The sequence below is a fragment of the Hyposmocoma kahamanoa genome, unplaced genomic scaffold (assembly GCF_003589595.1).
Source record: "Hyposmocoma kahamanoa isolate Upper Pololo Valley unplaced genomic scaffold, ASM358959v1 64, whole genome shotgun sequence".
Classification (NCBI taxonomy): domain Eukaryota; kingdom Metazoa; phylum Arthropoda; class Insecta; order Lepidoptera; family Cosmopterigidae; genus Hyposmocoma; species Hyposmocoma kahamanoa.
In genome coordinates this window covers 15450514-15478152 of record NW_020653852.1, presented here as the reverse complement: position 1 = coordinate 15478152, position 27639 = coordinate 15450514, and the positions used below count along the sequence as shown (strand labels likewise).

At 36.4% G+C, this 27639-nt stretch overlaps 2 protein-coding genes across 4 annotated transcripts in view; one reads left to right on the top strand and one right to left on the bottom strand.

Moving 5' to 3' along the window:
- Window positions 1-762: 762 nt before the first annotated feature.
- LOC113231154 (carbohydrate sulfotransferase 11) overlaps window positions 763-27639 on the bottom strand; it is a 140810-nt gene continuing 113933 nt past the window's right edge. For all 3 annotated transcript variants that reach the window (XM_026465348.1, XM_026465349.1, XM_026465347.1), the window contains 5 exons: window positions 15344-15531; window positions 8325-8622; window positions 7197-7379; window positions 3591-3748; window positions 763-1352 (listed from right to left, as the gene is read on the bottom strand). In XM_026465348.1, the coding sequence (XP_026321133.1) occupies window positions 1280-1352; window positions 3591-3748; window positions 7197-7379; window positions 8325-8622; window positions 15344-15531 (900 nt within the window). In that variant the 3' untranslated portion in view covers window positions 763-1279. The remainder of the gene's footprint in view (window positions 1353-3590; window positions 3749-7196; window positions 7380-8324; window positions 8623-15343; window positions 15532-27639) is intronic.
- Window positions 20766-22049, top strand: LOC113231156. The gene is made up of 2 exons (XM_026465350.1): window positions 20766-21488; window positions 21662-22049. The coding sequence occupies exons 1-2, from the start codon at window positions 20882-20884 to the stop codon at window positions 21829-21831; spliced, it is 777 nt and encodes a 258-aa protein (XP_026321135.1). The 5' UTR covers window positions 20766-20881; the 3' UTR covers window positions 21832-22049.

Here is a 27639-nt window from a genome sequence, read left to right as displayed (position 1 = left end):
TTGAAAATATTACAAAAGAAAGAAAACTATGGATATGATAAATATTAAAACAATGTGTTTATATAATTAACAGGTTTTAGCGTTACTTTGTGAATAAAAATGGACGTAAATTAATTTGTTACTCCGTTTACTACCCAGTCAAGTCTAAATCGTGCAAAATAGCTGAGCTTGTTTTGAATATTTCTTTCATGTACGTAATTTTTCACCCTTCCTTCGCATGAAATTAATAAAATAAATAACACAAGCGCAAGTACAGTCACAAACACCACCACCAAAGAACCCTTTACGGGTTTCCCCTCTCTACGAGTCACGCCCTGGAGTTGTTGATTGTTCGACCCTCGGCCGAAGAAACTAGTGTTATTACACACATTTTTAATAGCAGTAGAGCTGCTAGTGAAGAAGTTCGTCAAATTTTTCCACCTTACCTATTTCTGCGACCAAGCATAAATGTAAGCATAACCGTGTTCCAGTTTAAAAGGGTTAAGGAATCTGGTGAAATTACGTGCACATAGGACTTGTCAACTTGTGTCTCAGGGTGACGGTTGCAGTGGCAGTGCCCCTCGGATCTGTGCAACTGCTATTGTCCCTTAGCACCAGGTGCAACACTTTTTCGTCCCGTCACCTACCATAAAAAAAAAACGGAGTGAGGGTGGTGAAAATAATATTCAACACTAGCGCTTAGCTATTTTGCTTCATTCCGATTTGAACCGTCACTAGGTTCGCGAAGTAGTAAATTAATTTACTTCCATTTTTATTCAGCTAGGTCTTTTATAAAGTTCCATACTAATGAAGTTTCCTAATCGAAATCATTCGATAGATACGATGTTTCCGCTCGTTAGATGATAATATTGTGAATTGACGTTAAGGGTGCCGTCCGTGTATTCCCAATCAATCGATATATCTCACATCAATCATTAGGTTTAACGATCACTCCAGTCATCAGTCATCAATGGCAACATTGATAAATTATTCTATATTGATTAACCTTCCTCGCTTTCTGATTGCTAACTCTTGTGCTGAAACTGGTTAGGCGCTGAGCCAAAATTGTTTGTCTTTACCAAAGTTGGGTAAATATTGTTCATGTTTACATTTTCGATATTATATATTATCCACTAGGATGTTCTTTTCATAATAGAAACACATTTACATGCAGTGTCCGTAAATCACTCCGTATAAAAAGTAAACAACCCACCCAAATTGACTCTTACGTCCGCAACAATCCGGTTGTGACCGGAGAAATCCGGTTTAGCGTAGACAAACACGAGCAAAAATAGAGAGCTCATTCGGTTTCACCACTGGTTAGTAGCTCGTAGTAACTGTCCATGGTGTAATTGAAGAGCGTAAAGTCATATCTGAAACACAAAGCATAAAGTGTTATGTAACACAATATGACACGAATATTGGTTCTTCAATATCATTTACTAATAGGTCCTATCATAATAACACGAAAAAAATTTATTTCCCTGGAACAGTTGAAAGCGTACTATTAAAGAAACGTATACATTTTCGAGTTTCTCTTTATTTAAAGACAATAAGGAAACATTAGCGGGCTTTACACAGACACTCTATCGCGATACAGCAATTGTTGGAAGAAAAAAGTAAACACTGTGCGATCGCATTCATCAGTAGCGCGCGCAATCGCGTACCTCAACACGCGCCCGTTTCACGCGGTCTATCCTGCGCCATTAGCCTTTACACGGACGGACGCTCTTTCCGTTGTGACAAAATCGAACAAAAGCCATCGCGCGCTAGAACGTTAGCTTAAAAAATTTCAAATAGGTAATCGCGCACGATTGGGCGTGCAGGCTTTCCCGCGCGCCATTTTTCTGATCACGCGCGATAGAGAGACTTATCATCTATGTACATTTGTTTATAGTATTCATATGCAATTCAAAGTGATAAAAAAAACAAAGATCGAACACTCAGAAAAAAATCCTTCGATTCGGCCGGATTCGAACCGTCGTTTTCGAGCATACCGTGCCAGACATTATACCAACTAAGCCGCGGAACGAACCAGCGGACCTCACGAATTTTTCTGTGTTTGTTGTCGGGTCTTTGTATTTGGTTTTTTCAACGACTTTGCCGTAGCGCCATCTATGAGAAATCTTAAGTATTTCGTCACCCAGTTAGATACCTTTACAGCTACCAGCCCTGGCTAGAGATGTCGATATTCATTGTATTTAATTTTTTATTGAATTGATATTCCTTTATTTTTTATGACACGAATCCGGCCGGATCGAAAGAATTTTTTCTGAGTATTCGATCTAACAAACTAGAGGAGTAATTTCACATAAAAAAAAATTGAACATCAAGTCAATAAAAATTTAAAGAAAAAAATTGTTTAGTGCTTTCCTTATTCCATAACGCGATTACTTTCCTGTTATGTGATATTGTTTCTAACATGACGCAGTCGCCGGTTGATGGTTCGTGCTTAATATCGATGTTTTATAGATACAAATTGAGTGTGTTTTTGGTATTTTTTTTAATGAATAAAAAATAATTTTTTTATTCTTTCTGGCCATATTGAATTCCGTCGTCCACAAAGTCCTTCAGTCGAAAACAACTTATTAGAATGTTTTCGACTAACTGTTTATAACAAAAAAAACAGAGGTTCAGAACAAATTCAAAATATAGTGCTTATTTAATTGAACAATCTGGTCTTTTATAATTTAACGTATTTTTTGTAAGACTTTATTACACTGAATGTTTTTCTAAAAAGAGGATACACAAATAGCATCTTAATTTTTTTTTCTATACTACCTATTTATAATAAACTTCAACGCAGCGGGGAATACTGACTTGCTTTCGTACACAATTGTTGAGCGACTCAGATCAATGAAAAAGAGTAATTGTTTATTTTCAGCCAGATTTATTGCTTTTTAACCAATTTCAAAAAATGAAGGAGGTTCTCAATTCGACTGTATTTTTTGTGTGCGTATATTACGCGACACACGCCGACATTTTGTGAACCGATTTCGATGGTTCTTTTTTTTTGGAAATAGGGTACCTCAGCAGTATTCCCATTCAAATTTGAAGAAAGTATTCCACCTCTGAAGCCAATTACTGTGATGAATCCGATTTATTGGATTTCACCCATTTCCAGTAAACAGATTTCAATAAAAGTTCGCAAATAGACAAAGTTTTTTAATACTTTGTTTACCTTATCGTTGCCTTAATTTCTCAAAATCGTGTCTTAAAACACAAAGTAATTGAAATGCAAAAAATGCATTGTACATATACATATCTGGATGATTTCACATCAATTTCCTTCATATTCACACACTGGCGTTTACCAATTCTTACAGTAATGCATCCAAATTAACATCCTTGATAAGAAATTTAAAATAAATAGAAATTTTTGCCATCTCCTGAATAATCACTCTTTATAAGATAAGTGTTTGGTTTTTCTGACATTATGCGTCTAGGGTAATTACTAGTGTAGGTATGCAATAGTGTAGATATGCATAAAAAATTAGTTATAAATTAGAATTATCAAAATTTTAAAGCCATATAACCGTGCGTTTTTTTAACACGTGACATTTATGCATATGATAATTCTAGTTATCGTTCATGCCTGGTCTGTAACTTACCTGTACAAGTCAAAAAGGCCATCCAACTGCGGCCCCGAGAGTCTTGCGTACAGATGATTGATGTTATGCATTGTGTCTTTGCCCTTCCCGCTGTTCTTCCATTCAGGTTTTACCACATCCTGAAGGTGTGCTAACTGGATCAGATATCGTTGGTCTTCCTGTAAAAAGGGAGTACTTTTTTAGTGAGACCTTTTGTAGTATAGAGTGGACAAGCTTAGTACTTAAGATTTCAGTTGGACATAGCAGTGTGAATTGTGAAGTAGCCGTAGAGCTCCTTGTGTAAGAGTTCGTTCAAGGATGTTCTGCCAACTTACCTACTCCTGCCACCAAGCAGTAATGCCAGCGTTGCTGTTTTCCAGTTTTGAAGGTTGAGGGTGCTGGTGAAATTACAGGCACATGGGACTTGTCATCTTATGTCTCAGGGTGATGGGCGCAGTGACAATGCCTCTCAGATCTTTGCTATTTAAAGCCCAAAGCGGCGCTACCACTGTTATGGACAGGCGTGTAGCTTACCATCAGGCATACGACTTGTCCGTCCCGTCGCTTGGTATTATATATTAAAAAAAAATACGTATATGTGAAATTTTATAATTCTCCTATTTAAGCCTTAAAAAGTTATAATTTTAAATGTTTATTCCATTCCATTGTAAAAAACCTTTTTTTGCGGATGTGGCCTTATTACACCAAGTGTGTGAATTAGTATTTTCAGCGCGCGCGTGCGTGTGTTTATGTGAATCATTAATAATTAGTTGTAACTGTGTTTATTTTTGGTACCTACATCGTCCTTCATCCTGTGTAAACTCTACAATACGCAAATTAGAGTAACGGCACAATATTAGTTTGTACTGTTACTAACGCGTATTTATAGGTTTGTCCCACGGACGGGATATTTGTTTGGTGACTAACATTGGTCTGTAAATTGACTGTGTCCAATATCCGCTTCTAAAAGCCATGTTTACATATTGTAACTATGGCAGTAACTCGCTGTTTCTAACGTATAAAAAGACACTCAAGACGACATGTTGACGAGCATTTTCCGGTAAAATGTCATATCTACATGTGTTGAGTAACATAGAGAGCCTTTTTGTCTGGCTTTTATCTATGTGTTTGGATAACACCGTGGGAAAGACTTCTCTACCTACATACTCGCTTAGGATGAATATTGTGTAAATAATTTTGATTTTATACTCCACAACATCGCTTACCTGACTAATTAGACTCAAAAAATTATTGCTTGGTCTGTCATTGTTCTATCTGATACCCATAATATTTATTTATTTCTTTTTGGGACAAAAAATAACAGTACAAAGCTAGTAACTAACGGTTTTATTACCAATTAACCGACTCCAAAAAAGGTTCTCATTTCATTGTAATTTCTTTTATAATATTAAGTGACGGGACGAACGAGTCATGTGTGCCTGATGGTAAGCTACACGCCTGTTTGTAACAGTTGCAGTGCCACTCAGAGCTTTAAATCGCAAAAATCTGAGGGGTACTGTTGCATTTGCAGGGGTAAAGTTGCATTGGCACCCAGAGCTGAAAGAGCAGAGACGCAAAGACTTGAGGGGTACTGCCACTGCGGCCGTCACCCTGAGATATAAGTTTACAAGTCTCATGTGCCTGTAATTTCACCATCACGCTTACCCTTCAAAACTGGAACACAATAATGCTAACATTATTGTTTGGCGGCAGAAATAGGTAAGGTGGCAGTACTACCCCGGACGAACCCTTTCACAAGGAAACCTATTAAAACTGGTACTCTTTTTTTAGTGTATGTTACAAACATTTGTGAAACGATTTCAATTTTCATTTGTTGGAAACTTCACTTCAGTTAGGTACTTCAGTTAGGGTATGAATGCAGTTTATTGCGTTCACCCACTTTACATTAACCGGTTTTAATAAAACTTGGCACATAGATGTAACTCCAGTGAAAATAAGACACCGCGGTAACAAGCTTTTGAGGTCGGTTTTTTTAATAAAAAGTTATGAATTTGTACATAATTACTTACTACCAACAACATCATTACCATAATATGGCTCGATAAAGTAGCTAAAACTCTGTAACACAGATGCGCAACTCGACCCCTCCTACGTAAAGTATCGTATGTCGAAATTGCCATGTTTACCTGTGAGCCTTTTTTTAAAGTTCCGAATTCACTGAAATAATAAATTTAATAATTTAAAAATTAATTTTTTAGGCCTTGGGAGAGGCGAGAGTTTAAAATAAATACGAAAATAATAATAATAATAATAATAATAATAAGAGCTTTATTTATCTACATTAAATAATAATTTAGCCTTAAATAACATAATCTGAAGTTACATATGTAGATAAAAAGGCAAGAGTCTCAGCTTGAGCTGTTTTTCAGACTTTACCTTTTTGGTGAAACGCTACATTTAATTCTGTAATATTAATAATATAATAATTCTGACGTGTCTCGACAAGCATAAGCACAAGCACAACACGTCACTTTCGCATTTCTCGGTTTTATTCGACAAAGCTCGTTACTCACATAGAGTATTATAAAATCCTAGATATCGGTTAGATGATATATGATGATCTATTAGATGATCACTCTATGTGAATAACGGGCTTTGCCGAATAAAACGGAGAACTTAAAACGTTCCCCTGTAAACTTGGCAATTTCGACATACAACACTTTACGTAGGAGGGGTCGAACTTATTTCGCATAGATCGTTCCCGGAAATAGAAAAAAAGATCGTCCAAAGAAAAACCTCCTCGGTACCGGAACATCTAGAGCTTCGACAATGTTATCATCATATACAAGGGGAAACTTATATATACATATACCTATGCGTATTAACCGGCTAATGTAAATAACCAGTAATGAAATAAAAATAATCATTAACCTATAACTGTATAGGTTAATTAGGTAAGTTACCTACAAACCTATAAAGGGGTTATTTGATACTGACTAAACTGAGGTATGAGAAAAAAGTGCAAATTAACTTTATAATTTTCTATAAAAAATCTAACGATTTATAAAAGTAAGTAATTGTTTTTTTATTTATTTTACTTTATTCCTATCAAATTTTATCTAGACTGAAATGATTGAAATAAACAGTGTTAACTTTAAATGTTATTTACGTAGGTGCTCGTGTATACAAAACTTCTTTGTTGAATTTTAGATGTAATCATTATTTTGTCAAAAATTTTAAATCGCATCCAGTAATATTATAGGTCGAAAAAATATCTTCGAAAAAGTATGAAATAAGTTGCCTATTTTGTAGTACAAAGCTAGTAAGTAGCTTCTTGTGAAAGGCTTCGTCAAAGGAAGTGCTGCCACCTTACCTATTTACGTTTTTACCTATTTAGTAACATTACTGCGTTTCGATTTTGAATGATAAGGGTGCTAGTAAAATTATAGGCACATAATGAGCACATGGGACTTGTCAACATATTAGTGACTCGAGAGTGACGGGCGCAGTGTAAGCGCCCCTTAGATCTTTGTGAGTTAAAGCTCTGAGTGGCACTGCAACTGTTACGGACAGACGTGTCGTTTAACACCAGGCGCACGACTTCTTCGTCCCGTCACTTTATATCAAAAAAACAGGGAAGGAAAGCAAGTTAGATATTGTACTTACGTCTAAAGTCTCAAACTTGAGAATAACATCGAAGTTAAACTTGCACGGGGTACAAAATTCGTTGTACGGTGTCCAATGCATGTCCAATGGTTTTTTTGACTTGGCTTCATCCAGGACATACTTGACAAACTCCTCGAAGAGTGGGTACTTCGGGTCTGGAGGTGAAGGTCTGCCGTTTACCTGCTGTTAATGAAAATTATTGTAAGTCGACAGCACATCTCGATACCTCCAATGAACACTACACAGCCATATTTATTTACTAACATTACGCTCCTTGAATTTTGTGAGAAAAATAAAGAAACAAAAAATAACATTGGAAAAAAAACAAAAAATCGAATTAAAAAAAAAAGAGTCAAATAAAATAAAAACAGAACAGGTCCAAAAATTAAGTTCGCCTAGTATTTATTAATTGAAGGTAATTGATTGATCTTGTCGATGTGGATCGTGTCACATGAACTATTCGCCATTGATATAGCACCCTTGGTGTAATAAGTTCACATCTGCTAAAATGAAAACTTTTCAGGACAGACAAATTAGTCGATAACATTTGTATGCTTAAAAGGAGAGTTATAAAATTTCACATATACGTAAATTGTTCGTTTTAGTTTTATGACTTTAATCGATAAAAGCACTTTTGTATATGTGGCTTTATATTAAACCAAGGGTACATCGATATATAACCAGAAATAGAGACGAAATAAGGGCCATCCATCACTGGCAACTCATGAGGTAAATGGGCCTTACATCACTTTTAAATCAACTCTCGTTTGCACTGAAATCACAAATTAGAAAGCTGAAATAGTACAGCACCAAAAACTGACCTGTATGGATGTGTTCGTATATTCCAAAAATATTCTGTATTTATTGTAATAAAGATAATATTTCTAATTATGGCGGGCTGTTCCATTCCTTGGTGTGGGAAAAACAGAAAAAAATCAATTAAACTGATCAATTTAAAGTGAAACAATTGACGACACCCGTCATTTGTTTTGAATTCGGGTTGGCCAATCGGTGCGCCGTTGTCATCGTAATGGTTTGGCAGAATAGTTTTCAAACATTTTAAATGAAATTTCGTCTCTATTTCTGGTTATATACTTGATGGTACGATATGTTGATAATTTCACTTACCTTTCTATATTTCTTAACAATTCTAGATCCCATTTTGTCATGAAAAGACATAGGCCAAGCGTGGACAATCTTATCATTATACGCTGATGCTAGTCGTTCTAACGGATGTCGTACAATTAAAAAAGATATAGAGTCGAGTTGGGCTTTCTTGATCATTTCTACCGTTGGCCTTGCATATTTCTTTCTCGCAAGTTCTAGTGGCACATCTTTTGTTTTATCAAGGAACGCCGCTGTGTAATTCGCCATGAGATTGAAGTTGTACATCCATGATGTAGAAGCAGCCTTGAAAATGTTGCACCTGTAATCATGTCACGTTGTTATCAATGGACATTTCCGCAATTTGTGTTGTATGTGACTTATTATGATGTTTGTATTTGTAGCTGTGATTTTGTAATTTTTAGTTGGCGCAATTTATTGCACCTTTTTTCTAAAAAAACGTTCGCTTCATTCTGGTGTATTCGTAATTTTTGGCATAATAATTTTGTTCGTTATGTAGTCGCTTTTTATAACACATATCTATTCTTCTTTTCAGTTTTATTCGAAGGTTTTCCATGTACAGACGACAACACATCAAGCTACACATGGGCCGTTGACTGTAGATACTAATCTAATATAACCGACGTTTAATGGAAATCAAATGACATAATCATGACATAATGATAAAGATAAAGATGTAATTTTTTTTTTCAAACTAAACGTTTCCTGGACGATTGTGATACGACTGATCACGCTATCTCACAATCATATGAACCACTGGCCACATTATAAGTCTTTTGAAAAAAGAATAACTTCAATTGTCTTTTGATTTCGATTAAAGGATGATTCACATTAGACCGTGCCGGGTTCGAGCCGTGTCCGACTCATTCGAGCCTCAGACGTGCTGCATATTCATATTCACATTAGATCGTGCGAGGCTTGTACGTGCCGCACGACGTTAAATTAGACTGAGTCTTTTGAGTTTACGCTCGAATACGAACGTAGTGTTAATTCATATTATAAAGCACTGGGTAATTTCTTACGCACTCAATTAATTTTTCATCATCCTTTTTTTAAAAAAGAGCCTAGTATCGAGTTCTTAGGTTTTCGCGATTGTTACACATAGGAAATGAAACTATTTTTCTGGATTTAAATCGCATATATTTGTTTTTTTAAACGTACGAGAACATAGTAACTCTCTATAAAGTCGCACACTCGGACAGGGCGCGTACGACGCACTGGAGAGTGTTCACATTACAAGTAGCTCGGGCGTCCCTCATTCGTGCCACAGACGCGGCACGTTGTAATGTTAATCAGTTCATATAAAATGTACACAGCATTTCCTATCCGAGCCTCGTACGTGCCTCGGCTCGCGACCGGCACGGTGTAATGTGAATAGTCCTTAAATGTTCTGATACATGTGGCCAGTGGTTCATAAGTGAACATTGTTACCACAATTCAATAATTTATTTCTACTCCTGTACTTTAATCTGTCGATTTTAATCATAAAAACTATATCACAAAGGCGCTTTATTCAGTTCTGTATCAAAATTCTATTATCTATGATACTGTATACAGAACATCGAGTAAATAACCAGAAATAGAGACGAAATGTAATTTAATTTGTTTGAAAACTATTCTGCCATATCATTACTGTGACAACTGCGCTCCGATTGGCTAGCCCGAGTTCGAAACAATTGACGGGTGTCGTCAATGGGTGTCGTCAACTGTTTCACTTCAAATCGACCAGTTAACTTGAGCTTTGCTATAATGGACGAAAATTGCAAAATTACATATTTAATTACCGATGAAATGTGATTCCGTTTGTTTTGTAATTAGATGTTTCGCTGTTTTTCCCACACCACCGAATAGAACAGCACGGCATTGTTAGAGATATTTACCTTTATTATAATAAATACAGAATATTTTTTGGAATATTCGGAAACGTACGCACAGGTCACTAGTTGGCCTGTCTATATTTCAGTGCAAACGAAAGTTGATATTTATAAGAGCTGTATCGCTAATGTGTTACCAGGAGTACATGGCCCTTATTTCGTCTCTATTTCTGGTTATATACTCGATGACACAGAACTATAATGAGTTTCAAAAAAAGGACTCGTATTTTTGCTATTTAAAAGAGTCTTCTTAAACGCGTCACTGTTTCTGAACAGAATAACGTCACTATGTTAAAATTTGAAATTATTAAAATTCAAATTATTTTATTGAATAATATTTCAAAATGTTCCATAATAGGTACAAAGGCATAACCATTTGGCAAAAAATAACTATTTAAAATCAATACAGTACTTAAACGCTCTACTGCCATCTGATTGGTTAAAATATAAGCGGTACTTTGCCAATCATGGACACTTCTATTCTATTTCATTGATTTTTTAGTTTTGTTGTCCTGGATTGTTAACAAAAATAAGCTTTAAATATTGATTGTTTTTATTTTTATTTATTTTAATTTACTCGTAGAAAAAGTATTGTATGCAAACATTACATAATTAGGTCTAAAAATTTCGTACCTATATGTAAGAACCCTCAATATGCAATGATTGCATAAAGTCTATAGCCTTTCTGTAAATATTATGTTCATGAACGTATTCTAAACTTTTGTGACCACAATAGAGCATGATGAAGCCATGATGTAGTATGTAACAAAATAAATAGGTGGTGATTTATTTTAAAAATAACTTTGTAAATTTCATTCTGCCTGATGAAGCGTGACGTCGTATATAAAGAAATAAATAGGTAGTGATTTATTTAGAAAAGAACGTTGCAAAATTTTATTTATCTTGATGTATGGAATACATTCATCTTATACAAAAATATATTGCTAATTCTTTGTTCCAGATACTTAACATTATCGTGCTACAACTTATACACCGATGAGTCTCTCATGGATTATTCGTGCTCTCGTTGAATGTAATTTATTCAAAATGTCGTGAAAACTGCGCTAAACGCTGTTTATAAAGATTATACAGGTTTCCTATCACAGCATTTCACTTTATTTTCCCGATATTTCGGAACGGGTTTTCACGGAATGGGTCACGGGTTGATTGATTACCGAGAGATGACAGCTATAAAAAAAGACATATCTGTCGATGTGGTAGGCACGGCCTTATGGTGACTGTCACTATGACAGCCCGCGTAAAAGGGTTAGTCCAGAATCCGATTTTTGTACATACATTACTGTATTTGTACAGTTCTGCTTCCTTAACCATGATAGAACATCTGTCTACACTCTTTCCCTGTCGACGCCTACTTTCATCTCGGGTACTTTTTATATAACACCAAGTGATGGGACAAACAAGTCGTGCGTCTGGTGGTAAACGACTCGCCTATCCATAACAGTTGCAGTGCCACTTAGAGTTTTTAATCGCAAAGATCTTAGGGGTACTGCCACTGTGCCCGTCACCCTAAGATATAACTCAACAAGTCCCATGTGCCTGTAATATCACCAGCACCCTTACACTTCCAACGGAACACAGTAATGCTCACATGACTAGGTAATAGGTAAGGTAAGGCAGTACTTCACTGGACGAACTCTTTTACAAGGAGCTCTACTGCTACTAAAACTTGTGACGTTACCAGTGTTACTCACACTTTTCCCGACAAACTACGCTCACTAACCGTGAAATCGGATCGAAATATGGGCAAAATAAAAAGAAATCGTATGATTTGCAAAGAAACCTGTTAGTGAATTTAGTTACTTAGTTAGTCAAAATTAGTGGTAATCATTTAGTACATAGGTTCCCAAATTTTTTGGCTCACCGCCCACTTAGGCAAGATAAAAAAATTTCAACGCCCAGCCACAAAAAACAATTGAAAACACGTATTTTTTATATTACGTAACACAAAAACTCAGAAGTAAAAAAGAATGCTTATGTAGTGTAATTTATATAGATAATTCAGTTTTGTTTTCAAATGCGGTATCACCCTCTGGAGTACATTAACGCCATTTGCTTCCGAGTCCTCTACCGCCTCCCTAGAACTCTTCAGCGCCCAGTGGGAGGCGGTAGGGACCATTTTGGACAAAAATATGATATATGGTTTGGAATATACAAAATATGAAATCTATATAGTAGGTTATAATGGCCGTTTTGGCGTTTGTCCGCTCATGAAGTTTCCTATTAATTCATAACTACGTTGAAAGAGCAAATTGGTGCACATTGTTTGTCAATAGTGACGTGCGGTAAAATTTATGAATGTATAATTTTACGACACAACTCAGAATTTTTTTCCAAATTAGAAATTATTAACAATGAAGTCTAATATCTAATACGATCGTCACTTATAGGATCGTCGTCCAGCACAACTTCTACCTCCGGCAAACTCGCGTCTAAGCTCAATGCAAAACAAAGCAGTTGCGAATTGACGATATGTTAAGTAAACATTATTATTTTCGTTTTATTAAAAATTTTTAACCAGCTACCCTTTTCAATACTAGTTATAAATGTAAAAACCCATAGATGCGACTCGATGAATTGAGATTTGATGTCACTATTGTAATCTGTCAAAACGGTCATCATAGCGTGCCGGTACTGTAGTTGAAATTTTCTTGCTTTTTGGGGCGAATGAAAACGGACATAATAATAGTATGAATACTCATCAGATTCTTGCTAAAGACTACCGGGAACAGGGGAAAGTATCTCGCACACTTGGTGTAATAAGGTCTCATTTGCCAATAAGGCCAAATTACAACTTTCCAGAAGAGAGGTTTATGGAGTTTACCAACGAAATTAGTTTACTTATAACTTTTATGCTTAAATAGGAGCGTTATAAAACTTCACATGCAGTAATTTGTATCGTGTAGTACGTATTATTTTTATAACTTTCCTGCATTGACCTAGGTCAATGCCTTTGACCTTGGCCTAGGTTCCATGTGATGAAAGCACTTTTGACGTATGATCACATATTATGTCTTTATTATAGCCAAGGTTACGATCTAAAAGTCTGTTAAATTTAAAATAATTTCATAGAAGCTTAGCATAAGATTAAATTATGTCAATAAAATGGGGTCCCCGGTGTCCAAGATGCTGTCAGTGTTCCCCCTTTGTATAATAATGCCCATGCGTTGGTCAAGGTAGCCCTTGGATTTCCCAGACGGTATATTAAGTTTTTGGTTAAAATTTTGTACAGATGCCTTCATCTGCACCGGGACCCCTTGGGCCACGGGTTAGTAAGTAAGTAAATACGTTACGAATTGAATAAACGTTACAGTTTATTTGTAAGACAAATTCCTTTGTGCGAAATAAAAATGGTCGTTATTGGTATGTAGATATTTGATTACATTTATTATTTACAATATTTATTTTAATATGTCATTGATTTTCCAAGGTAGCAGAAATTGTAAGTATAATAAACTTTTCCGTATAAAGTTCTTGTTTTACAATAATATGAAAGTTTGTTTAAGCCAAATTTTGAATAACAAACAAGGGTTTTATTGTAGGAGTTCATTGTGGCTTTGTGAAAGCGATTTTTAACATTTATTTACGTTTGTCTATTTTGAGACTGGGTCTATGTGCAATATAGATTTGTACTTTTGTAATTTCGCAAAATTTTATACATCGATTATCAGCCACGTCATTAGGACATTTCACTATACATATAAAGCAGAGATCGCTATTTTATGATAAAGATCCAGTGTACAGTCGTTATCTTAAGATAACTGGCTATATTGAGCTCGGCTATTGCCGATCTTTTGGGTCTGAGAGACTTCTTACGCATTCAACAAAAAAGAGTTAAGGAATTGTAGCTTTTTATTTACAATTTGTATTTATGTAGTATAATTAAATAGAATGGAATAGAATAGAATACGTTTATTTGCCAGAATACAGTAATTACAAAGGTCTTAAGTAAAATTAGGCACATTGTATTCAACCTGCAAGCAGATGTGCAAATATTAATGGGATTCAATGTTTAGTCTCTTTATTTTGTAATTAATGTAATGAATTTGTAAATTCTAAGTATTCTTTATTACTATTGAAGCAATGTGTCAAAAGCCATTTTGTCAATTTTAATTTAAAAGTATGTCCTTGTAACAATTTAATTTCTTTTTTGGTAATTTATTGTAAATAATTATACACATGTTGAAGCAGTTCTTCTTATAAATTACTTTATGGCAACGAGGTTGGTATTAGAGATTCATAATTTTTGCTCTAGTTTGCCTTTTAATGACTTCACCGCGTGTTTTAAAATATTGAGGATGAGAGTTGACAAATACGCAGATATCGCTAATGTACTTGCATGGCAAAGGTAATATGAAAATGGCTTGAAATTAACTTGAATAAAGATCAAATTGATTTGAAAAGTTTCTTAAACGTCATTAACTAATGACGCAAAGAAGTCATACCCAAAATTAATTTTACGGCTCACAGGTAAAGGTTAAGTTTCTTTAGCACCTTTTTTAATACTGATCTGCTCAGAACCGAATAGATGTTTAGGATGTTAGGTAACTTAGGGTATCAACTTCGCCGTACACAAAATTAATTTCTGTTTAAATAAAATTAAAATTATTGTTAAGTATTGTCTCTTACTGACAACAACATTGATCTCCGAACTCAACACTAACTCAACATTCAACGCTACAATTTCAGGGTTCCGAAAATAATTGTTGGTCGACTAGTGTACAGTGTCGTGGCGAAACCATCAATCATGTAAGACCTCCTCACCGATGTAGCAATGACCTTACTGCGTCGTATAAGTTCTAAATAGATTATAGAGGGTGAATAATAGACAATAGAGGGTGAACTCGAAGGTTAAATCGACGATGGTGATAAAAAACACGTTTTTAATTTAATATTTTGTATATTTATTGTGTATCAGATTGTCTGTTTACCTACTTTTTGTTTTATTTAATGTATATTTGGGGGCTATAGGTTTATTTATAAGTTAATTTTAAAATATGTATTTTTTATATATGTGTAACTGTTTGTCCCTCAATAAATTAAAAAAATATATATAGGCGCTGTACTATGTGCTACCAAAACCAAATATCATTATCTTAAATTTGAATAGGTGCGTAATTACGTGCTTACCATATGACATGGTACTGTCTGTTAATAAGGTACTCCCACGCATAGGCCTTGTGGCTCGAATCGTCGAGGCCAAGTTTTGAACACTGCGATCTCAGGTACTCCTTTCGAGCCTCCATCCGTTGATTGACTTCGATGAAACGCTCGCGGCTTAATAAACCGTCGTCGTTTGTGCCATTTTCGTACATGTACTGAAACAAATAAGGTTGATTAAGTTTTGTTGATGAAATTATTCTATTTTATTACAAAACCTTTCTCGAAACTTTAAGTGCGTGTTGTACCCGCAAGGGCGCCTTCAAATAAGATACCTTTAGAAGCGTTGCAGTGGCGCGACGATGGGGTCTACGCCCCCAATGGTAATATTTGACCAAATTAAAAGAGGCATATGCGAATGAAGCTTCATACTTGACATTGTTTTTTGATTTGGTCGAATATTACTTATTTGAAGTAATTGTTTCGGAAGGACTACTCAGTAATTTTGGCGTCGCAAAAACGTGTGTCACTAGAAGCGAACATTCTATTTTCATACAGTTGTGGTCAGGGCTGGGCAAAATACATGCTACATCTTAATTGAAATACAAATTACAAAATACTTCCTTAAATGTATTTAAAATACAAAATACCAAATACTTTCTTGAGGTGTATTTGAAATACAAAATACAAAATACTTTCATGGGGTGTATTTAAAATACAAAATACAAATACAAATTACAAAATACTTTATTAGTATACTTATCGCGACATGTGGAAACCAACAATTTCCTTCAAAGGATTTCCTTCCACAATACATATCTTGAAAAAGAAGTTTTAAATATTCAGTTTTACCAGAAAAAAACTGTTAAACCAATACAACCATACTTCAGAGCACGAAGTACGTATAATTATTATTAATATTCCTATACATGTCGAATACTGTATATACGTATAAATGCCATTCATAACATGTTCACAACACAAATTAGTCGCTCACGCGATACGTTATCCCTATCTACTCGGCCTATAAAGGATGCAAATGTGCCATTTAAACCAACCGCAAAATGGCGGCTATAACCCTAGAACCCTGCTACTCTAAGTTATAACCGCGAAAAGATGACTTTGACGTCTTTGACAATACCAGCACTGTTGCCACCTGCAAATGTGCTTCTACTGCATTGAATACGAGTATTTAAGATGTCGTGAGTGTTGTGTGTCGGTGTAGTGAGAACCCTAGTGCACAAATAAGTAATGAAGATAAAGTGCGGGTAGTCAGAAAAACTCGCACAACTAGAAGATGCTGACACCCGCCTCTTCAGTCCTTGCGAGACCATGGACATTGCAATATGTCCGAAAAGTCGAGGTAAATAAAATATGTTTATACGTGAATAAGTCCCGAATTAAAAATCAAATAATTTCATACTTCATTTTTTGAACGTTCCGCTTTACACAAACGGACGCACGCACGCACGCACGCACGCAGGCAAGCACGCACGCACGCACGCACGCACGCACGCACACACACGCACTCACACACACACATATACACATACATACATATAATAGATGCTCTTTGCAAAAAAGTGATTGATCACTTGCATTTACTTCGTCATTTACAACGACTTCAATCTAATTACATATATTTTTTGTATGTAGTTCTTCACATATAATACCACCACGAAGGTTGGGGGCTCAGATAGGGGCTCGATTAGGGGGTCCGGTTGGAGGTCGGTTAGGTGTCGGTAGGGGGTTGGTTAAGGTGTCGGTTTGGGGGTCGGTTAGGTGTCGGTAGGGGGTCGGTTAGGGTCCGGTTGGGGGGTCGGTTGGGGACCGGTTAAGTGGTCGGTTGGGGATAGGTAGGGGGTCGGTTAAGGGGTCAGTTAGGGGGTCCACCCCTAACCGACTCCCTAACCGACCCCTTAACTAACCTCCTAACCGACCCCCAACTGACCCCTAACCGACCCTCAACCGGCCCCCTAACCGACCCCCTAACACACCCCAAACCCATCCCCTAACCCATATTCGTGATGACACTTTTACTTGATAGTTTCGGTTTTAATTGTTAGTTTCAATTGTTTCTTAGAACAACTAATAAAATTAATCTAATTGCAATTAAAATCAATTCAATCGAAATCAGTTGCAATTGAATAGATTTTTTAATCTGATTGAAATTTAATTGATTAACGTACTTGCTTCGGCAGTACATATACTAAAATTGGAACGATACAGAATTATACGTAATCTAAAAAATGAATACAGCTATGGAATAGACGAGATACCATCCGCGCTTATAAGGGTATGTGCAGACGAATTGACGTTTCCGTTTTATACGCTTGTCAATCAGTCTTTTGCATAGGGTGTGTTCCCGGATCTTCTTAAACAATCCCTGATAAAACCGATCCTCAAAAAAGGAAGTAAGTATGATCTGAGTAATTACAGACCCATTGCATTATTGCCCGCGGCTTCGAAAGTATTTGAGAAGGCAATGTGTAGCCGCCTATACTCTTTCTGTGAAAAGTACAATATATTTGATGAGTCGCAGAATGGTTTTCGGAAAAATCGTTCAACTACACTTGCGACTTACAAATTTATGCAAAAGATTCTGGATACAAATGAAAAAAAGTATGGTATCGGTATCCTATTGGACATGTCAAAGGCATACGATAAAGTTCGGTATGATATCTTACTGGATAAACTTTACGGAATGGGTATACGAGGTGACATTCATAAATGGTTCGCATCCTATTTAGAAAACAGGATCCAGTATGTAGAAATCGAGCATTATAACTATGAGACAGGGGAAATAACTCAAGTCAGATCTGAGCCCCAAAACATGAACAATTCGATACCACAAGGAAGCGTCATTGGGTGCATACTATTCCTGGCTTATATAAATGACCTCCCAAAAGTAATAAACGATTCATGTGTTCTTTTCGCTGACGACATCTCAATATTAACCTCTTGTAAAAATAGTGACCACTTAAATCAAACCCTTCACTTCAATACACTAACTACAATTGTAACATGGATGAATGATCACAATTTAGAAATTAACTTCACAAAAACCAAAATTATAGAATTTAGACCCTATCAAAAACCATCACTAAATATTAATTTTTCGTATAACCAAATACAAATAGAAACCGTCAATACATTTAATTTACTCGGAATAGATATCGATACAAATATAAATTGGAAGCACCATGTACAAAAAATCACAAAAAAGCTATCTGGTTTTACTTACGCCTTAAAAGAAATAAAGAAGTCAACAAATTTACAAACTGCCCTAAGTGCTTACTATGCGTACGCTTATGTATGGTTATCATACGGCATCATATTGTGGGGCAATAGTACAACTGTAAATGACCTCTTTATTAAACAAAAAAACTGCGTAAGAATACTAGCAAATATATCAAGAACAGAGAGCTGTGAACCATTCTTTAGAAAATACAAAATCTTAACCCTAACATCAATTTACATCTTGGAAATTTGCAAATTTATAAAAAAGTACCCACAATTTTACACTAAACTGCGAGACGAACCAAGACACCATCCCACAAGATACGGAAATAATCTTGTAACACCGTTCTCAAAATTGGAAATGCATAGATCGAGCCCATATTCAATGTCGATAAAAATATACAACAAACTACCGGAGCATATAAAGCAAGAAAATAAAACAAGTATTTTCATAAATAACTTAAAAAACATTCTTTCTAATAAAACTTACTATACAGTGCAACAATATCTTGATGATAAATTGCTATAGCGTTGATCTGCCTCATTCCTATTTTGCTGTCCATTATTATCATATTCATATTACAGGATTCATATGTCTTTCATTGTACCTATGTAATAATAATATAACGCACACACTCAACATAGCCCCGCACTAGGGAAACCCTGTGTCGCGGGTGCCATGGACACACACATAGACAACCACAAATTACACCCAAACTCACGAGAGAAATAATTACAGGCCATACAAATATTTCTCCCGGCTCAGGAATCGAACCTGGGACCTCTGCGTGGCAGTCCGGCATGGTAACCGTTCGGCCACGGAGGCAGTTAATGTGAATAAATAAATAAAATGAAGTAGATAACATGTTATATAATGGAGTAAATGCAATGTTATTATGGTCGAATTAAAACTAGTATAACACATAATTGTACAATTAATAATATGTTTATATATATGATAAGAAATATAATAAGAAATTTTGTAATAATAATTATTGCTAAGGCTTGAAATGTAATTAAACCATATTATAAGTTTTTATATTGCTATGCCCTTACAGTATATTACATGTATACGTAATATAGTGTAAAATTTGTATTATTTATATTATGTAAACTGCAATAAATATATTATCATTATCAATGCCCAACACTGATATAAATCTATGTACGTCACAAAATAGGCTGTACATTGAAAAGAAAAAAGTATTTTGTTGAAATGTATTTTGCAACGAAAGTATTTGAAATACAAATTACAAAATACATTACGGTCAGGTATTTGAAATACCAATTACAAAATACATTTTTAGGGAGTAATTGAAATACAAATACAAAATACGTATTTGTATTTTAAATACGTATTTCAAATACAAGTAATTCAAATACTGCCCAGCCCTGGTTGTGGTTGCCGTAACCGGAGACTATGTTCGACTGCCACAACGCGTGATTGCGTCCGGTTGCCGCAACCGGCGACTATATCGATTTCATATTAATTGTGTGAAAATTGAATATTGTCTTCTATACTCCAGCCAAACTCGATGTAGAATAAATGTAAACAAACAAAAACATATGATTTTTAGGGTTTTCACCTCAAACTGTTTTACGATTACCACAATTTCAATATTTTTCCACGAAATTCTATTAGGTCATTGATGATACTAATCTAGTAGTCATGTCTGTGATGAATTTTGTTGCAAAGAAATTTCAAACCACTAGTAAGTGATTGGAAACCAATATAAAAATTACCAGTAACTAATTATTTATGAAACTGTTTCATCCCTAATGGTTTCTTGATTTGAAGGAAGGGTTTGCAAACATTTATGCACTTTTGTAATAAGTCTGTAAATAAAAAACACCGTTACAATCCTTATAGTATTCAAAACAATAACTGCATTTTAATTTAGACGTATTATTGACCTTCGTATAACGTTCCACGAAACGTAGCATCTTCACTTATTGGTAACTGCCAAAAAATAAGAAATCTGCTTGAAATAAACAAAACGTGATTTAAAAATATAAAAAATATTTTATTATTGTAAATGATAAGCGAATTGCTATAAAATATAGCGATGTAAATCGGCAGTAATTAATATTATTTTGAAAACATAAAATACATTTCAAACTGGTGTGGAACGGAACGCAAATTTGTAAACAAACAATGGCCGACGCCATCACTCACTTGTTTGCTTGTCTCTGTGTCAGTAATAGAAGTACTTTTCTTTCCGTGCGATTCTGCTTTTTTGAGTTTTTGTTGTTATAGTTATTATTTGTTGAGTGTTTTTGTTGACTTTCTGTTATAATTTGTTACGGTTTTGTTGTTATTGTGTTACAATGAGTGACCAACCTGGACCAAGCTCGACGAAGCTTTTTTCAACGCCCATGAAGAAGCGCCAAAAGAAATCCGCTCTGAGGTCTTCCGAAAAGACTACTATAATCAACATATATAAACTCGTTGAAGATACTTGGCCAAAAGATCAATTCTGGTACAAAAAGGATTTGGCTAAGAAAACCGCGGAGACCGCCGGCGTAAGCCTTGCTACAGTCTACAAGGTACTGAAACAGTACAGAAATGAGCACCGTGTTAGCTCACCCGTTGCGCCTCCTCAAAGAGCAACGATAATTGACAAACTTTTAGATTTCGAGTTGAGTGCTATTAGGAGAAAAGTTCATGAGTTCTTTTTTAGAAATGAACTTCCCACTGTGGACAATGTTCTTATGTCAGTAAACGAAGATGATGATTTACCAAATTTCAAAAGAACAACTTTCCAAAAATTACTTAAAAAACTACAAATCAAATATTTAAAAAGATCAAGAAAAAGTGCTCTAATTGAGAAAAGAGAAATCGTAAGATGGAGGCGCAACTATTTGCAAAAAATTTCAAAAATGAGAGAAGATGGGCGGAAAATTTATTACACTGACGAAACATGGATTAATGAAGGTATGTATTTCAACAATCCGTTTACAATTTTCACAAAATTCCTAATACACCATTATAGACTCCATAGCTGAAATCAATACTGAAAGCTATATCAGTGATTTTATAAATAACTACCACAATATTCAGTACAGATTTCTTTCATCATTTACATTATTGTTTCTTATTTATTGAAGGTCATACAAAAACAAAGGTGTGGCAAGATACTACAATACATTCAACCCGTCAAGCTCACCGAGAAGGATTGTCTACAGGATTGAAGGGGCCTTCTGGAAAAGGGAAGCGGTTGATAATAGTGCACATTGGTAAGTTGTTATATTTTGATGGCGTATCGTCAAAATATTAATTCTTACTTATGTGAAAATTAATTAACAGAGTAGCCCATTGTGTGAACCAAGCGTACATAATAAGACTTCCAATATCAACACTGGTTGATATAGACTTTTCAGCATTCGCTGAACCTCCATTCGGTGGTCATCAATAACCTTTCTTTTTTCTTTTAGGAAATGAAGCTGGATTTTTGGAAGGGGGTCAGCTAATTTTCGAGAGTCAGAAAGGGGAAGGCGATTACCATAAAGAAATGACCGCTAAAGTGTTTGAAGATTGGTTCAAAAAAATTATAAATTTAATTGAGCCTCACTCTGTTATAGTGATGGACAATGCTCCCTATCATTCTCGTCGACTGGAACGAATACCAAATATGCAGTGGAAAAAAGTTGATATTCAGAATTGGCTCACAAGTAAAGGTATCTCGTTCCAGGAGACATTAATAAAAAGGGAGCTTATAGACATATTAAAACCAATAAAAGAAAAATACTTGGCATATGCAACTGATACATATGCTAAAGAAAAGGATATTGAAGTGTTACGTTTGCCCCCATATCACTGTGAATTAAACCCAATTGAGATGATATGGGGGCAAGTCAAAGGCTATGTTGCAGGGAAAAATAAAACATTTAAAATGGATGAATTAAAAAGATTATTACAGGAATCAATGGATCTAATAACCCCTGCAGCATGGCAAAAGTGTATTGGCCACGTTATACAAGAGGAAAAGAGAATGAGAGACCTGGATGGTATAACAGATAATGTTATTGACGAATTTATCATCCAGGTTGCAGATAGTAGTGGTAGTAGTAGTAGTTCATCAGCATCAGAAAGTGACACTGGATGAGATGTTTTATTTAAAGTAATATAAAATAAAATTTTACAACTTTGTTTTTTTTCATCTACCGTTACCTACTATCTAGCACAGGGTTGGGGAAACTTTTTTCATTAGGAGCCAGAAAAAAAGAAGTTACACAAGGGATCAGAATGAAAAAAATGCATTTTGTTTTGAAATTCAAATATTTCTTTTATTATTGTGTAGTGTTCTGTAATTTTGTGTGTATGTTAATTTTGTGAACCGATATCGACGAGGCTGTAAACATATATTTCCGAGGGCCATACATTCCTTCTTTAGAAGGGACGTTGGCGGGTCAATCAACTTTTTTACTATCCCAAAATTTTTAAATAAAATTTATGAATTAGCTAACATTTCCTAATTAATAAAAAAACTTCAATTAGTCTGTAGTCTAAATCAAATTTCTAAAAATTATTCATTTTGCCCTATTTCATAAAATATTTATAGAAAAAAATTACATAAATTTTGTGTGATTGGTGAGTCAGGAGATCAAACTTCAATAGTATTTCATCCAGAGCTAATAATTAAAAAAAAATTACTTGAAACTTTGTTTTTTTACGATATAAATTATGGTGACCCAGTAGACACAAGAGAGGGAAAAATTTAAGTTTTTCATTAATATTTTGAAATATAATCCATAAACGTCGCTAGATATATACTAGAGACATTTCAAGATATAAAACTAGGAAATCGTAATATCAATTCAGATTAGGATTATCAAAGCCTCTGTTTATTTTTTTACACATTCACTACGTTGCGTGGTGTCTGTAAAAAAGTTGATTGACCTTGGCGGATATCGGATTATAGCCCTTTGCGGGCCAGAGTAGACTCGCGGGCCGTACTTTGCCCAACACTGATCTAACAGTAAGTATAAACAGATATCAAAAACTTGAAACTTATTCATCATACGTATCAATAAGTACTTTGCAAACTTCATTTAATTGGCTATGTAAGTATTACTTCTGCACAATCTCTTACCTATCTAAATTCCAATTACGCAGCAGGCTATGGGCAGAGTTAGCCTAAACTCTAAAAATAATAACGTAGAGGCCTAAAGTAAAGAGCATAGACAAAAAAGGTTCTTCACACCAGCCATCATTGGTTGCCTAGCAACGCTTTGTTATTAAACATTCTACATCGAGTTTGGCTAGAGTATAGTTGCCGGTTGCTTGAATACAACATAAGCGTCTAATTTGAAGGCTTATTCTAAAGTAGGCATGCGTTTCGTACGTGGACTGGGTACATTTTCTTGTTAATTCATTATGGTTGCCATGGAAACTGATTCAGAATGACGAGGCATAGTTGGAGTATTTGGGTCACGTCCACGAGTACTGTACAAAAGATTAGTGGTAGATTTACATCGATTTAGAAGTTAAGTTTGTGTTCTAAACAGCCGAAAAAGAAAAATCGTGCAGGCTTGACCTAAGCCAAATTACGTAAATGATCCTGAAAATTGTGTAAGGCTAGTCAGCGTTGATGCTTGGCTTAATTTACGCGATTTTTATCGTCACAAAAGTTGTTATTATCAAAATTGTCGCGGGTCACAGCGTGACGCCTATTATTTATTATACAATAACACAATGAGCTCATTTATGAGAATAGTAAATATACTATATAGCTAAAGCTAGCGGGCCAGATAGAATTCCAGCACTAGTCCTACATAACAGTGCGCCTGAGTTGTCTCCTGTTCTCACACGCCTACCCCTGTACCGCCTCTCATTTGAGACTGGTGTAGTTCCCAGGTGGTGGAAGCTTGCAAACGTGCAACCTGTGCCGAAAACGGGAAGCAGAGCTGACTCTATCAACTATAGACCTATCTCAGTCACTTCCATACTCTGCAAGGCTATGGAACATGTAATCAACAACCGTCTCTTGTCGTGCCTTGAAGACAACGATCTCCTCAGTGATCGCCAGTACGGATTCCGATAAGGGCGATCAACTGGGAATCTTGTGTATGCCTGTTACATATGGAGCGAGGTTATAGAAAAGCAAGGTGAAGCACTTGCAGTGTCTTTGGATATTTCTAAAGCCTTTGACAGGGTCTGGCACGCAAACCTTTTAAGTAAGCTTCCTTTTTATGGGCTTCCCACTTTGCAATTGGATCTCGGATTTCTTGAGCAAACGTTCGATTCGAGAGGTCTTAGAAGGCTACTCTTCCGAACATAAAGAGATAGAATCCCCAGGGTTCCGTACTGTCTGCAATTCTCTTTTTACTGCATATCAATGATATATTAATTCCAGGTACCTTTGCGTATGCTGATGACAACACAGTTGTAGATAGGTACTTGACCAATGCAAAGGTAAGTGGACAGGAAATCAAGTCTTGTCGGGAGTCTATGGTTAGCCGTTTGGATTTGACGCTCAAGGCAGTCTCCGATTAGGGCGATGCCAATCTTGTCAAATTTAACGCTACCAAACGCAGGCGTGTCTATTCTCCACAAAACGGAGTTCTTTTGAGCTCACTCCGACTTTTCGTGATATATCCATACCGATAGCCGACTGTCTCCAGCTACTTGGAATAGACCTGTCGTCCAATTTGTACTTCGGCAGATACGTTGAATCCATGACAAACATGCAGCAAGGAAGCTTGGGATCCTTTCCAGAGTGAGGCGTTACTTTACACCGGGACAAGCACCATATCTTTCTACGTTAGTTTTGATTATAGTAGGGTCACCCTTACCTACCCTTACGATACGAGAAGGAAACTATAACCTGTATGCGCACAGGAACCTTACAAGTTCAGGTTCTGACCCCAGAGCAGCCAGTGTACAGGGTTCTCACAGACCTCTGTCACTTGCTTCATCGAGTTCTTCGAGAGGCTAGTGCCTCAGGTGAGCCGCCCTGGGTGCACGTACAGTACCCTCCCTATTTTCCAGATAGGTACCGGAGCTGTAGGTACGCTCAATTCCCGTTGCGCATTGCACAACTAGCAATTGCCACCGCAAATCCGTCGACTCTGAGTCCACTACCAAATCTCCTCCTAGGTGGCGGAGCTGTAACGTACGTTCACTTCCCGACGTCGAAAGACGACGTTTCTCCAGTTCCCAATAACCTAAGCGGCTGGAGCGACCGGAGAATATCTAGCTTATCCTCTACTAGCTCTCCGGGCCAATGCCGGAGATGCCAGGCGCAGTGTCATGCGACAATGTTCGGACATAGCTTCCCACCTAAAGGGCAACTCAAGTGCTCCGCGCGTCTCCTCACATGCAGGCCCGCAACTATATCGCTACTAAGACGCGCTAGCTGCCCACGAGACAGACATCCCGGACACATGCAACCGGGGCAGACAAACATGTTCGTCTCTGCGCGGTCTCAAGCCGACGCGCGTTGCGGCGCATATTCGGATTTGTATCGAGAGAATTAGGCCGCGTGTGCTGTCTTGCCGCGCGTTGAAAGTTAGGCTCTATTTAGGATGTTGCGGCTGAACAGAATGGAAGCGAATTTTTGTAACGATATTGTACATTGCCTAATGAACTTTTTGGTCAATTTGTATAACGCACAAACTAGATACGAGCCAAAAATCACGTCACGCGTCTTCCGCGGAATTCTCGCGCATGCTCGGAAATGCTTGCGCATTCGCAAGAACTCCGCAGCTGCGGTCGGCGACGCCTGGCTGATTCGCGGGAAGTGGCACGAAGACAGGCGCAGTGTGACGTCAAACGTCGACGAAATATTACAGCCTCAATGAGAAGTCGCTGGAATGCTCGAACATTCGCAGGAATGCTCGAGCATTCCAACGACCGAAATTGGCGCTTCCGGAATGTCAATTGAGTCTTACAGATCAGAGACGGACGCGGACAGGCCGTTACTGGCGAGTTCGGGCGCGCTTGTGCGGACCTCTTTCCACGGCACGTTTACAAGAAAACCGCGGCGTGGGCCGTGAATCCAGTCACGGGTCGTGAGTTTATCATTTGGGCTTTGCGATTTAAAGCTCTGAGTGGCACTGCTACTGTTATAAGTAGGCATGTCGCGTACCTGCAGGTGCACTACTTGAACATCCTGTCACTTGGTAAAATAAAAAGTTAATTGCATTTAAAATTAATTTAAATTAGTATTTTAGTGACTATCTTTTCCACTTTTCTTTTAGTGATATACAAGATTCATGAAAATAATCTGATGACGACCTCGGTGGCCCAAGGTGAGCACTGGATATGGAGTATCCATATCCATAGAGGATATGGAGTAGGATATATCCCGGGTTCGATTCCTGGTAGGACCAATTTGGAAAATGTTCTTTTCTAAATTGATTCTGAACTAAGTGTTTTGGGAAGTGTATCTGAGTAAATTCCGTTGCTCTGTACTCATAGCACTGGGAATTCTCCAGTATGAGAGCAGGGAAGTGGAGTGGTTGTCAAAAAAAAAAATCTTCCGTACTACATACACATGATATCACATAGTCAACTTATTATACGTCCCACTGTAGGGCACGGGTCTCTTCGAAGTTCCATTGCTTGTTGGGGATTTTACACGTTGTTCAAGGGCTGTGAAACATTTTCAACGTGGAAGTTTCATCACGATGTATTGTTTTCTTTCACCGTTAACGAGAGGTGTTGCTATCAAACATTCACAAATGTACGCAGGTACACGCTGCCACAGGGACTATCCGACGCGACTATCTCTCATTTGAAGAGCAATCGTTCACTTACTAAGTCACCGCCATTACATCATGTAATATAGTAATATAATTTCACAGTATGTGGGCCATCAATCGAATATTGACTTGTATACCAATACCATTACCATTTTATCGGCCGACAGTTGTGATGATATTTTCCCGAAATGTATGTTAAACATATTCCTTATCTACAAAGTACACGAATTTTTAATTCGTTTGATAAAATTTTTTTTGGTCAAGTACCATAAATCGTGTACCGTAAATACGTTTATCGAAGATATTTATCTTATCACAATATTAGTAGACATTACTTTATTATATTTTTGATATAGCACTCAAATGTACCTAAATTTCTC

What these genes read in the sequence shown, in the direction of transcription:
- LOC113231156 (XM_026465350.1), top strand. Translation starts at nt 20,882, where the DNA reads ATGAGTGACCAACCTGGACCAAGCTCGACGAAGCTTTTTTCAACGCCC. An exon ending in CGAAACATGGATTAATGAAG is followed by an intron (nt 21,489 to 21,661) that starts GTATGTATTTCA and finishes TATTTATTGAAG; the next exon opens with GTCATACAAAAACAAAGGTG.